Source organism: Chroicocephalus ridibundus, chromosome 2, assembly GCF_963924245.1.
Source record: "Chroicocephalus ridibundus chromosome 2, bChrRid1.1, whole genome shotgun sequence".
Taxonomy (NCBI): Eukaryota; Metazoa; Chordata; class Aves; order Charadriiformes; family Laridae; genus Chroicocephalus; species Chroicocephalus ridibundus.
Window position 1 is genome coordinate 9,820,446 of NC_086285.1, and position 14,089 is coordinate 9,834,534.

Here is a 14,089-nt window from a genome sequence, read left to right on the forward strand (position 1 = left end):
TACCATTTAGACCAAAGCCCCCAAGCCAATGGCTTAAGGTCTATCACTGATATCCCTAAACACCTCCACCACCTGACCTCTGGAGAAAGTAGGCTCTGACACAGTCATTTTTTGACCATAAAGGGCTTACAAAATGCCAGCCACTGTTCAGAGACAGGGGTAAGAGAGCTCAGATGCCCAGACAGTACCATACAAAGGCCATACTCTTACAGCAGAGACTCATTTGTTCCACGATCACATTTTTACATGCCCCAAACCAGGCCCCGATGTACCAGCAGACCCCAAAGACATGAAGGTGTCAGAGTCCGAGCCAGGGTGGGAAGCAGGTCCACGGCACCCACCAGGCAATCCGCAGTCCCCCGTGATGCTCCACATCACATGGGCATTAGGGTGGCTTGGTTCCTGTCCCAGTGGTTCACACGGGCACTGCAACACGCAGGCGGTTGTACTGAAGTCTCACCATCATCAAGCTTCAGAGCATGGAGGCGACCATGTGAAGCTGCCGAGAAGCAGAGACCACATCCATCTGTTAGGGCTTGACACGGGGTGCTTGTGCCCGGGGCTCAGCCACCGGATCCTGGCACCGCTCTGGAAGATCCCAGGCTTTGAGCGTGGAAGAGCGTGTTCTACACTCTCTGGAGGTGGTCCCAGGCAGGGACATCCCCGGAGACCAGCTGGAGCTGCCGTCCATCTTGGTGGAGGACGTGGCTGTGTCTCTGGAGCAAAAGGTTGCCCGATGGATGAACGTCCTAGACCGGCGAGTAATGAAAACCGAAGAAAAGGTGAGAAGACATTCAAGGAAAGCTCCCTTCTGGCACGGTCCTGTCGCAGACGCGCACACACACGCACACACAATGTTTTGCGAAATTTTTAAAGGGATCCTGGAAACCCTTCGGGGAGGAGCACGCGGCGCAGCAGAACCTCACTCATCGGCACCCGGCCAGGACAAGCCCCTCGGTGGGGCTGGGAGCTGGGACCGGGCAGGGGACGCAGTACTGGCCCCACCACTCATCTAAAACACATCTCCAAAACATTCACCTATTGATGGCTCAGGATGGACTGTGATGCATTACAGCTAAGGAATGTCTCTTAGAATAAATGAATAAATTTTTATGCCTTTTTTTTTGTTTTGCAAAGGATGTTTTGTTCTTTTCTCCGTGGCCACAAGCCCCACATCTTTATTCCGGCAAGGTGGCCAGTGAAATCCAGTGGTGATCTCCTTCTTCAAGCATCAGCCGCATGAAAGCCAGTTAATTCACCAAAGTCAGTGTCGCTCCCCCAGATTTCCATCTTCCGGGCACCCAAATTAAAGCCGATTAAAATCCCGGAGCTGCCTCAAGGTGAAGGCAGCTGCCTGCTTTCAGGTTAACTTGCTTCAAAGGGCAAACTTGATTTAACGCCCTCAGAAATCAATTTTAAGAGATGTCTGTGATCTCTGGACCAGACTGGGAGGTGGACCTGGAGCCAGGGCTGGAGCTGGAAGAAGGAGCATCACCTGAGCACAGACGAGGAGCCGGGGCTCCGGCGAAGGGAAATCGCGTCTCCCGGTCACTCGTGCAAATAAGTGAGGTTCTACTGTTAGTACAAGAGATTCCAGGTTACGCGCAGGTGTGATGGATTCATTTCCCTAATTAAAGTTCCAAAATTAAAAGTTATAAGCAACACATCTAAACAAAATAACGGGCACTCCTTTAGGCATCATGTTTCCTAAATCAATAAGCAAAAAGGAAAAAAAAAAATGGGATGCACCAGGAACTCTTAGTTATTATATACTAACCAGACTGTGCATGGCACATTTTATTTCTATAAAACTATTAAAACTATTACAAAATATTCAAAAATACATTTTAGTAAATTTACAGCAGTTATTTCTCAATTTATTAATGCAAAACATCCTTTTCTCCCCTCTGTACAAACTACCATCTCCATCGTCACAGAATTGCCGCCATGTGCGCTTTTTAAAAAATATTATTTTCTAATAAATTTTTTTTTTGAAGTTAAAAATAACAAAGTTTCTTACGGTTTTTGCAAATAAAAAGTTTGTGTAACAGTCTTGACTTCCATGAACGTGGCCAAATGGTGTTTTTACAAAGCAAAACATGGAAAACAATACAGGAAATGACATTACATTTGAAACTATTTAAATTAAAATAATATATTCTCATATTTTACACTATTTCAAAAAACGAAATGTGATTCAGTTAAGTATTGATCTCTCAAAAAAATCTAATTTACAATTCTGTGTATAAAAATATAATTTACGGACCCCCATGAAGTTTGTCTTTTTTTTGTTGTTGTTGTGTATTTGTTTGTTTGCTTGCTTGATTTTTAGGCTTGCTGAAATGAAGGAGCAATGTCATGGAGAGATGGGAAAGTACAGAATTTCGCTTTCTGAAAGTCAGGACACACGTGACATGTAGAAAAATAGACTCTGCGCAGTTTTGCTTGGCCTCACAAAATAATTTTTTCCCCTGTGAGTACAGTTCACATGATAATAAATTATCAAAGAAACTATTTAAGGCTCTTGAAGGTCCGGTTCATATCATTTAAAACATCTATTCAAAATACCAAAGAAATAAATATCCAGGAGAGGAGGAAAAAAAATAATAAAACAACAAACAAAACAACAAAACAAAAGAACAAATAAAAATATATATATATTTATAAACTAAACAGAACAGAACTTCCCGGGGTCTTTGTTTCCCTTAAAGTCTACTTTGGACTGTCCTACTTAATTATTATTATTTTATTATTATTATTTTTAAGTCTTAATCCGTGCTCTCTTTTAAAAATATGTAATTTTTTTTTCGTTTAGGTTTTTCTTTTCTTTTTTTTTTTTCCTTTTTTTTTCTCCTTTCTCTCTTTTTTTCTCTCTCTTTCTCTCTCTCTCTCTCTCTCTCTGTGTCTCTGTCTCTCCCTCGGTGGCCGGCGGGTGGCCGGGGCAGTGCGGGATGCTCTCAGCTGGATGGCACCACCATGCCCAGCGGGTGCAGAGAGTCACTATCCAGCACCCAGCTGCCGATGCGGTAGAGGAGGCGAGAGTACCAGTGGATGCCGGGGGAGGCGGGGGCACCCTCCGGAGCCCCCCCTGCGGAGGGGCAGAGGGCGGCCAGCATCCCCTGGAGCAGGCGGAAGGGAGCGAACGCCCAGTGCGCCCAGCTGTGCTCCTCGATGACGGCGTAGCAGGAGGCCAGCACCCGGTTGATGAGGATGGTGCCCTGGGCGGTGAGCGGGGCGTACGCCCCCGAAGCCTCCTCCCGCAGCGAGACGCTGTGCACGGCCGCCGGCAGCAGCTGCCGCCCGCCCTCGCCCAACACGTAGACCCGTTGGCCCGGCCGTACGCGGCTGGCGAAGAGCGCCTGGCTGCTGGGGGTCCCCTCCTGCGACTGGTTGTGTTGGGGGGCCACGAAGAGGAGGTGGGCGGCTGTCAGCAACAGCCGGGCCCGGGGCTGCCGTGTCTCGATGACATAGAAGAGCTTGTGGGAGCCGTCCTCCCGGTCGAGGAAGGTGAGGAAGTCGCTGTAGAGCAGCCGGCCCTCTGCGTCGGCCGCCAGCACCCGGTCCCCAGGGCTCAGGTCCTTCACCAGCTTGGTGCCGCCTTGCTCCAGGTGCACCGTGGCCGAGCCAGGGAAGCAACCCCCCGATTTGGCCGCCACCGAGTTTTCTGTGCAAGGAGAGAGGCACAGAGAGGTTAGTGGGGTCACCCACCAGGCCGGGGCATGGGGGTATGGGGCCATGTGCCGCTTCCCTGGCAGCCCAGACCCCCCCAAGAGGCACAAGTGCAGGATGTGACCTTGCTCCCCACTGAAATTCCTCCATCCTCATCTATGAACTTGCCCCGTTTGCACTCAATGGGTCAAGGGAGAGTCCCCCTTCCAGATTTCTTCTGGTGCATCTCACTCTGGGTTAGGAGTTACAGGGGCCCTTTGTCTCATTGAGGAAATGGGCCAAAATGTTTTCCCTGAAAAAGCTGTTCCAGGACATGGACCTGTTGGACCAAGTCCAGAGGAGGGCCAAGAAGACAATCAGAGGGTTGGAGCACCTCTCTTATGAAGAATGGCTGAGAGTTAGGGTTGTTCAGCCTGGAGAAGAGAAAGCTCCGAGGAGACCTTATAACCCCTTCCAGTAAAGGGGGCTATAGGAAGTGTGGGGGGACTCTTTATCAGGGAGTGTAATGATAGGACACGGCGTAATGGTTTTAAACTGAAAGAAGGTAGACTTAGGTTAGATATTAGGAAGAAATTCTTTACTGCGAGGGTGGTGAGACACTGGAACAGGTTGCTGAGAGAAGCTGTGGATGCCCCATCCCTGGAGGTGTTCAAGGCCAGGCTGGATGGGGCTTTGAGCAGCCTGGTCTAGTGGGAGGTGTCCCTGCCCATGGCAGGGGGGTTGTAACGAGATGCCCTTTAAGGTCCCTTCCAACCCAAACCATTCTATGATTCTATAAATCTCTTCTGGAAGAGCTTCCCACTTGCAAACTGCACCCAACACCTGATGTTGGATAACTCGCAGGCTCTCAAAGATGAGTGGTTCTGCTGGGATAAGGTTTCACCTCCTCTAGGCAAGTGTCTCTGCTCACAATGCTTTGGGTCCCCACATAGCTCTTATGCAAGGAGCCCATGTAGGGCAACAAAGAGTAGAGAGCTGGAGGAGGCTTTGCCCCGAGGAGCACACGGATTTGCCCATTGCCCCACTGGAAAGCAACAGCCTGGATTTTCTGAGCCCCGCTCCACCAGCCTGTGTATGACCCTATGCTGCCCCCCAGCACTCCAGCCCTCCTGCTCGGCACGGCAGCTGCTGGGGCATACATCCCCCTCTGGGTGTGTGGGGCATACATCACTACCTGGCATCCCCAGAATTCCAGTTCACTCCTCTTTCCAAAAAAAACCGCCTCTCCCACCCCACTGGAAGGAGGATGCTGTTCCCTGTCCCAGGGCGCATGGTCCCTGGGCAGCCCCATGCCTGTGCCAGACCCAAGCACATCCCTCCTTCACCTCCTCCTGCTCTCGGAGTGACTCAGAATTTAGCTACTAAATGCTGTGGCTCTGCTGCTGCTTTCCGGTGCTCCCAAGAGGAATAATCACAGGTTTAAAGAGAGCAGAAATGGTGCCAAGACTTTTAAGTCTCTCTTGCAAATACCTTTCTGGAAGTTCAGCAACGTGTAGGGCGGTGGAGGATCTCTGCCTTTCTCCAAGCTGGTTTCTGACTTAACCGAGGGACTCTGGGGTGTTCCTAAAACCTCTGATTTTGTATATATTGGGTTGTAGCCCACGGTATGTCATGGTAGCAAGTGTCTTTTCTACAGCTGTTGACATTCCACATGCTTCCCTTGCCCTCCCCTGGTCTCTCCCAGTTACTCCCTATACCAGTTTAGAGTCCTGGTGATTTATCTCCTAAAGGTGGTCAGGTTTTATATTTTGCCTCTGCGGCTGGTAGTGAAGCTCTTATGATTTAAATAAATCCTCAGAGCGTCTCCTAATGACTTTCTCAGGAAGGACAGGAAAGGCAAAAATTAGACCGTTATTGATTTGCTAACGACTTTATCACTTCTCCTTCAGAAATGAAGCAGCGAGATCTCCAAGGCCTCTTCAGGGAGGACATGGCAACAAACAAGCTATGTGCTTTGTGTGGAGCCCTCCGCTAGCAAACTACACCTTCCTACAAGCCGGCGGTAAAGGTCTGGCTTGAGCTTTGTTTGCATATTCAGGGACTTGATGAATAGATCTAGTAGTGTAGCAGCTCTACAAACATGCCAGTGAATTGGCAGAGGTGTGAAAATCTGCTTCTTTGAGCAGCGCTTGTTTGGGTTCTCTAATTAAAATCCAATAAAGGATCAGCATTGTCATTCTGATTCATGTAATAAATGCAGACACTCTTGGAAGAGAGGACACTTCCATTTTTTTCCCAGCTTCTTCCCCCCCTTTTCTCCCCCTCCCTATTTGTTCAGGTGCAGAAACCCTATGTGCCAATTCACACACATACTCTCCAAAAAACCCAGGACCTTCCAAGCACTATTTGCACAGCAGAGCCACTTTTCCAAGGCACTCAAGATGTGTATTTGAATTTTAAATGTAGAAGCTTGCTCTAAATACTTGCTGTAGCGCATTATCAATGTCCCTTTTACCACCCCTGCCTCTCCCTCCTCTGTCCTGGTGACAATAATTCAGGCCTTGGGGGAACTCTTCTTTGCATTCCAGTCTCCGGGATCATACTTTTTGCAAACAGAGATCTAGATAAAGAATCTTCCTGCCTGGCTTTATGGGGTTTAATCTTCTCATAAGATGCTCTGTCATGAAACGAGGTTTGGACAGTTTGAAATCAGGCTGAGCGGGTGGAATTCAAGCCTGCTCCCTGTCAGCCCGTGTAGTACAGTCACACGACCCTGCCTGACACACTCTAAATATTGCCCCCGAGTCCGTGTGTGCCGAATCTCAATGAGCAGCTTGGGGTTGCTCCTCTCCTATGAAATACCCGTGGGGGTGGATTAAGGGGTGCGCTCGGGCTAAGGTCACCGTGCGCCACAATCGGACACCTTGCTCTCTAAAGCCCATCTTTGCTATTGAAAGGGATGTTTCATATCACCGCGCGGCTGACAGCTTTGCAGGGCCTCTTTTGGGCTAGAAAGGACCAGGGAGCTGAACAAAAGCAGTAGCGGGCACTCAGGACAAAGCCCGAATTGGCCGGGAGAGGTGCTACCTCGGCTCAGCCCCTGGGGAGCTTCGGGCGGGAGTGGTGGGATGAATCCCTCTTACAGTTCAGGCATGGCCAGGCCAGGCCAGTTTTGCCGCTGTGGGGCTGCTGGTTTCGAAGCAAACGGCTATGTTTAAAGACAGCCCATTATTCTCTTTTGCAAGCAAGTGTTTCTTGACACTTCCAGTGGGCTGCTGGCCTAGAGGATGCTGTTAAAAAGCGCTGTAGCTGCCATACAGACAGGAGGTGGTGGTGGTGGGGTGGTACTTGCCAACCGTTTTGCTCCCCCAAAAAAGTGTCAAGTGTCAAGAAAATTAACTCGGCGAGTCGGGGATTTCTTGTGAGCTGTTCCCGGGTTGAGACAGCGTGTGGCGTTGTAAGCACAGGGGAGGGAAAAAAATTTTATGTATGTGTATCCCTATCTGGGAATTTCCTAGCGGCTACCGCTGAAGAAGGCAGGGGACCACGTTCCTTATTTATTTTCCTGGCCGGCTCCCACTCGGAGATTAGCGATCGCGAGTAAGGCGTGCAGCCAGCGGGGCGGCTGGAGACGGCCACTAGTGTTTGTGTTGAACATGCTCTTTGGATGGGGAAAGCATCGAATCCCACGGGGGGAGGAGAAGGGTGTGTGGCTGCGGCGCAGCGCTGGTGGGGAGGCTGGGCAAGCAAATCACCCAGAGAAAGGTGCTGTCAAAAAGTGCTGCAGCTGGCTGGGCTTTTCCACCCCCTATTTTTCCCCCCTCTCCTTCCTTTCCCCCACCCCTGCGCCGGCGGGATCGCTAAGAGGCGGGGGGGGGGCGGGGGGAGAGGTAGACTGAGCCCTCGGGGGCTCCGCTCCGCATCCCCGGAGGAGCCCCGACGGGGCGGGCAGGGATGGGGACCCTGCGGGGACGGGGAGAAGGGAGCCGGGCGGCACCGGGCAGGGCGGGGAAGGCTCTGGGGGGCTGAGCCGTGACCTGGGGCTGTCCCCCCACACCCCGACGTGTCCTTGGGCGGGCTGCCCGCCTTACCTGCTTTGACGGAGCAGTGGATGTGCGCCTTGGATTCGTAGTAGACCCAGTCGAAGCCGGCCTCGACGGCCAGGCGGGCCAGCATGCCGTACTTGCTGCGGTCCCGGTCCGAGGTGGTGATGTCCACGGCGCGGCCCTCGTAGTGCAGGGACTCCTCGGAGTGGTGGCCGTCCTCGTCCCAGCCCTCGGTCACCCGCAGCTTCACCCCGGGCCACTGGTTCATCACCGAGATCGCCAGGGCGTTCAGCTTGTCCTTGCAGCGCTGCGGGGATACGGGCACACGGGGAAGGGAGCGTTGCGGGGGGTGCTGCAGCCAGGGGAAGACCCCCCTTCACCACCTACCCCCCCCAGGGCCGCATCCTGCCCTCCCTCCCCAGCCAAAGCCGTGGCAGGTTCCCCCCTCCCCCAAAACGCGCCGCAAGATGGACCGAGTCAGGGCTGAGCGTCTTCTCCCCCGCTGCCAGGGAGGGACGGGGAGGCAGGTGAGGAGGAGGAGGAGGGTGAAACATGGGGACACGGAAGGAAGAGGGGGCGAAACACCACGAAGGCCCACCGGGAGGGAGCAGCCCCGTCCTCCGGCGTCTGCCGCAGGGACAGGGAGACACCCCCCCCCCGCCCCATCACCGGCGCTGGGACGTGAGTGTGGCGGTTCAAAGCCACCTGTACGGAGGAAATTCCTGCCTTTAAGTGCCCTGTCCCCTTCCCGAGACCAAAGTTTCTGCCGAGAACAAACACTCGCCATGTATCTCGGAGTCACGGATTCCCCCCCGGAATGTCTCTCCGGGTCTTTTCAGCTCTAATTCTGTGTTGAAAGGGGGCTCAATACATGTTAACAGCCTTTATGTGCTGGAGGGAGGGGTGTTTTGTTGTGGTGTTGTTTTTTCTTTTTTTTTTTTTCTCGCTCCCTTCTCCCATCACTCATTAGAGCCCTCAAAGCAGCATGGGCTGGGAGCATTCACTCCGCTTCAAACATACATCCGCGCTCGCCTACAAAGCCCAGCAAATCCATACAATAATATAGCTCTTAGTGGGAAGATGAAAAGCAAGGGAGGGCCAAGGAGGGAAGTTAAGCGAAGCAGGGATGCTATGCAAGCTAGGAGACCCTTTGTGTGAAGTGAGACGTTTTCCAACTCCGTGGAGAAGCACTACACGGTTTTCCATCTCCCCTCCGGAGCCACCGGCCTTCCCCGGGCTAAACTGGGCCCTGCAGCACCGGGGGCCCGCGGGGACCGAGGACATGAGAGGGGCGGGATGAGGGGGGAGGGAGGGGAAGAGGGGCTGCATCTCTACCTGAAAGGGGGGCGAGCTCTACGTGAAACCCTCAGAGTCTGGGGGGGAGGGATTCCTATCTTAGCCAGGGGAGGGATAAAACAAGCCGGCGACAGGGAGAAACGACTCGCAGCCTCCCCCCCTCCGCCCCCGAAATAGGAAATCAGCACCGAAAGCATTGAAAACCGTTTGGCCAAAAGTACGGAGCTGGAAATACACAAGTTGACAACTTTTTTCCCCCCCTTTTTGAGAGGAAAATAACTCGTGGATATACACCATGGGGCCCGTTTGATGCAAATATCGATGTGGATTAAAGCCACGGGGGGATGCAGTGAGGTGCTCTTCCCTCACTTTTGCTGGCCTGACTGGGATGCTTGGCCTTCTGCAGGACCATTCTCCCCAGCGGGATCCCAGCAAGTCCAATAACAGACCGCACAGGCCCCCTTCACAGCTCCCAGAAAGGCAAAACCCCTCCATTATCCCGGCGACGCCACTTCTAGGGACGTGACAAGGTTGCTCAACAAGAAAGTTCCCCTGTGTCTATCAACAGCCATAAAAAGCAATTCCAGCAATACACAGGTCCCCGAGAGATATAAAACGCAATCCTGAGCTCACTTTGGACTCTGTGGCCTACCGTTTTATGGAAAGAGCCGGGTGTTTGGGTTTCGGCACCGTTCCCGGCAGCAAAGCGCAGCAACACAAGGAAGCTGAGTTTGATTTATTTTTCCTCCTCTCTCCCTCGCACACCTGAGAGGATGGAAACGCTCCTCCACTGATTTACGAGGGGAGAGGGGGCGAAGGATCAAACGTCTCGGCTACCGATAAAGCGACAGCCCTGCGCCACACGGCGATGTCTTTGCCCCGCCGCTGCGCAGGCGAGCAGCGGGCGCGGAGCGGCGGGCGGCGGGGCGGGCAGCGCAGGGGGACCCCCGCCGCTCCGGCCCTGCCAGCACCAGCTCCCGGCTTCAGGCGAAATAAAGAAGAAGAAACGACCTCCTAAAGGACTTTCCTCCCTTTTATACTGCCTGAGCTGGATTGTCGGAGTCAAAAGCCGTGAAGCCCAGACTATTTATTAATTCATTGGGTCGTGTGCCACAAATCAAGCCCAATTCTGTTCAGCCACCGTGAAGCTCAGCAGGGCTGCCTCCACTAACGCTTTGTGTGGAGGCAAAGTTGTTCAACAAGCCCTCTCCTGCCAGCTCCTAATCTCTTCACAAATGAATTGCTTGAAGGAAACACTTAACAGGTACCTGTCAGTGTAAACAACCTGGTGGGCTTCCTAAATGCCAAGTTGATCTCTAAATTCCTCACATCACGCACCGGTTGTGTGCCTGCAGTACACGATTGCTATTTTATTTCATACAAATTCCAGCTTTATCAATACTGACCTGGCCTCCTTATCTCTCCCCCGGATCCAGCCAATGGCTGGGGTGGGGGGGAGGAAGGGGGGAGCCTTCAGCAAACTGCTGTTGTCACCTGCAAAGTTGAGAACCTGACTTACCTACCTCTGTTTGCGGTTTTTTTTTTTTCAACATCCCCCCCCCCTTCTGGAGTTAATATTAACTAGCGGCTAATGCATTCGGCAACTATTCTGCAAGTTTAACGATTCTATTCAGGGAAGATCTCTCCATGCTTGAAGGGCTCGCGAAGCAGGCGTTTAAAGGCTGGGATTTAACGAGAGGTTGCTGGCCGAGGGAGGGAGGGAGGGAGGGAGAGAAAAGCAAGGCAGGGAGGCCGGCGGCAGGACGGCACCTCGGGGCGCTGCGGACCCGGCCGTGCCCGGGGGAGGGTGGGTAGGGGCAGCCCCGCTCCCCGCCTCGCCCAGGGGTGCCGGAGCCCGGCTTGTTCCCCCCACCTCGCTCCCCTCTTTACCGCCGGGTACCCAGCCTTGCGGCCTCCCGGTCCCCGCTGCCCTCAGCACACACCACCGCCACCCCCCACCCCCCCCCGCGCTTTGTGTCTAAGGCACGGCAATAAGCACTGAAGGAGAAAGGAAAAAAAAAAAAAAGTATTTGTTTTCGTTTCGTTCGTCTGAGGGAAGTTGACAGAAGGTCAGGAGTTCAGACGCTGCCAGCTAATGCAGCGAGAGCGCGGCCAGCCGCGTAGCCGGCGCGGCGTGCCCCGGGAGAGCCGCGGGGCCGGGGGTCAGCCCGCACGCCGCCCCCCGGCCCGCAGCCCACCTCTCCCGGCCGCCTTTCCCCCCCGCTCTCCTCGCCCGCCCTCCCCCCCACCCCAGCGCCTTGCCCCGCTCCGCCGCCGCGCACACGCACCGGCGCAGCCGCGCAGGGAGGGATGCGCCGAGGCCCCGGCGGGAGCCCCGTCTCCCGCGGAGCCGCCGCCGGGCTGCGGAGGGAAGGGTGAAACCCGAGCAGCCGCGATCGATACGCGAGGGGGGAGTTAAGTGGAGCTGAAAATGCGAGAGATGCGGCTGGACTCGCCTCGCCGGGGCGGAGGAGCGCGGGTGCGCAGAAGGGGCGCGGAGCCGGGGTGGAGGAGGCGGGGGAAGGGGTGCGGGGGAGAGGATACAGACGGGAAAGCCGCGGAGCTTGCGCGCCGCTCCGCACCCCTTGCGCGGGGCAGCGGCGGGCGGAGGCGCGCCGCCGCGCTGGGAGGGAGGGTGCGATTTAAGGTGGTCGGGAGGAGATGGTGGCGGCCGCTGGTCCCTCGCCCCCGGGAGACCCGGCAAACGTGCGGAAAATCAGGCCGAGGAACGGGGAGAGTTTGGGAAATTCCACCCCCCCACCACCCGCACCCCCCCCCCCGCCTTTCCCCGCGTCCACTCCCCGCCTAGTCCTTCCAGGCGAGTCCTGTTCTAGCACTGAAGGTGGGGCTTAAATGTATTAATATTAAAAAAGCGCTGTTGACCTATATTTGGAGGAAACCCATTTCCAGTGTCTAGATTGCATGTAGTTTCAGAAACTCCGGGATTGGCAGAGCAATTGACTTCACCGAGCTCTCTGTTGAGCATGAATAATAATTATGAGGTGACTCTCGGAGAGGTTCTCTTTCTTTCTCTCTCTCTCTCTCTTTTTTTTTTTTTGCATAAAATGGTTCCGCAATCTGATTCCACCCGAGATCCAATATTTACCCAGTTGTAAACCTTGTGCCATCAGATTTTTTAAAACAGAAGGTGATGCAATGCCGATAAGTTGCAAGTCCCTCCCCTATGGAAGTACCAGAGCATTGGAGGCGAGCATCCTTAAAGAAATATCAATATATTTACGCTCTGATGGGCACAATTGCAAATGATGGTATTGCAATACGAGCTATATAATACGGAATCAGGAGAGGAATGGTCGATCCGGCTTCAGCTGCCTTTTGTGAGTGCACGACTGCATGCCTACTAAATTTAGAATACGCTCGCGAGAGAAAAAATAATAATAGTAATAATGAAGGCTAAAATGAAATGAAGCAAAAAAAAAAAGAGAAATGAAATAAAAAAAATTATATATATATATATAAAATCAAGTCAGCAGGCGTAGCAACCGAGGACTGCGTTTGTAATAATGAGTGAGTGGCCTGGCGGTCACTATACACTTGGGGTCCTCTGAGCTGTATGCAATTCGTTTGATCAAAGTGCATCCTTGGGGACAAATGCAAACAGCAATCTCTAACCAAGTTACAGGGAACGCCATGGCACGGTAATGACTGTAAGTATCACACAGATTCCCCCACCAAATAATCTAGATAGCTCCGGCTCCAGCCCCTGCTAACTTGTCTGGATAGATGGTATTTACATTCAATGGGGGAAACTAGCCGAGTTTGGAGGGGCGGGGGGAGGAGGGGGAGAGGGAAAGGGGGGGGCTTTCAAAAATACTAAGACAGATGCGTCCTTTAGGATTGCTCAGAGAGGTTAACAAACACAAATACAGGTATCTCTGTGGCTCTACCTGAGTCATCAGTCTGTCAGCTCCCGTGTTCTCTTCATCCTTAAAAATAATGTCAGGGTTGTAATTTGGGGTTAGTTCTTTAAATCTCTCGGAGTTTCTTGTGATCTTCCCTTCATATCTTCCACTGGCCCCTAGGGTCTTCTCTGCCACATTGGGAATAAACTGCTTATAGGCTAAAGGGGTCAGCTTTTTGGGGTGTCTCCTTTTTCCAATGCCCCTGCCTGGTCCACAAGTCAGCCCAGAGGAGACTAAAAGAGCGCAGATGAAGCCCACCAAGAGAATTCTTGTCAACAGCAGCATTTCGTCCATTGAATCCAATTACTTCAAAGCTCTCTGTGCCTATCCCTGGCTGTCTCTCTAGAGCTCTCTCTCCTCCTATGTCCTTGTCTGCTTTCTGAATCGTATACTATCCACCGATCCCTAGCAAGACAGGTGCTGGAATGGCTGGCTTTAGGTCGCTGATAACGGAACACATCGGAGTTTGGTCGGGAGACAGCAATCGAGAGACAAAAAAAGGGTCTGATTTTAATGGTAGCAAAGCAAGACGCTTGTGAGAGGAGTCTGCCTTTAGTTCTATATTATAGCTGCCAGGGCCGAGAGCTGATTGGCCAAGGCGAGACAAGCTTGTCTTCTGATGTTTTAACCCTCAAAAAGGCAACAAATTCTTGAAAGATTTTTTTTTTTCCTTTTACCTGAAGGGCTTAGAGCTGAGAGGGGTGGAGATCGCGCTTTCTTGGGATAACATCAATTACACGCTGGTGGGGTTTTTTTTTGTTTTGTTTTGTTTTGTTTTTTTTTCAAAAACTTTCTTGGCAGAATGGTACATTTGTCAGCAAGAGGAACAGATGCCTGTGTGAAAGAGAAAAAAAAAATAATAAATAAGATTAGCAGGCTGCTTCAGTGCAAGTCAAGTTTCTAAGGGCAGTTACGGGTAAATAAAATGCCGAATTATCGGGGAGCCGTGCAAATAGAAACGTATTGGGGAAATATTAACGCCCAGGGTGGGAATAATGCCATTTAAGAGCGCACCCGCCTAAGTGGCTTTGTAACAGGTTTCTTCCCCCTGGAAAGGGAGATTGCTTTCCCTCCTAAAGACACCCATTTCTAAATACACTCGCCTTTTAGCTGATAAATGACTACTTTAAAGGCAGAAACAAGTAAGTCTGATGCGAGGCGGCAGCTATATGAAGTCAGCGTGTGTGACTTGTGTGTCACACAACTGCAATGTGG

The 14,089-nt window shown here is 52.5% G+C and overlaps 1 protein-coding gene across 1 annotated transcript; it reads right to left on the minus strand.

Annotated features, from left to right (window-relative positions):
- Window positions 1–2,872: 2,872 nt before the first annotated feature.
- On the minus strand, window positions 2,873–13,468 carry SHH (sonic hedgehog signaling molecule). Its single transcript, XM_063324411.1, has 3 exons — window positions 12,860–13,468; window positions 7,701–7,962; window positions 2,873–3,664 (listed from the first exon to the last, which is right to left on the minus strand). Exons 1-3 carry the CDS (start codon window positions 13,166–13,168, stop codon window positions 2,958–2,960), a joined length of 1,278 nt encoding a protein of 425 aa, XP_063180481.1. The 5' UTR covers window positions 13,169–13,468; the 3' UTR covers window positions 2,873–2,957.
- Between the last annotated feature and the right edge of the window lie 621 nt (window positions 13,469–14,089).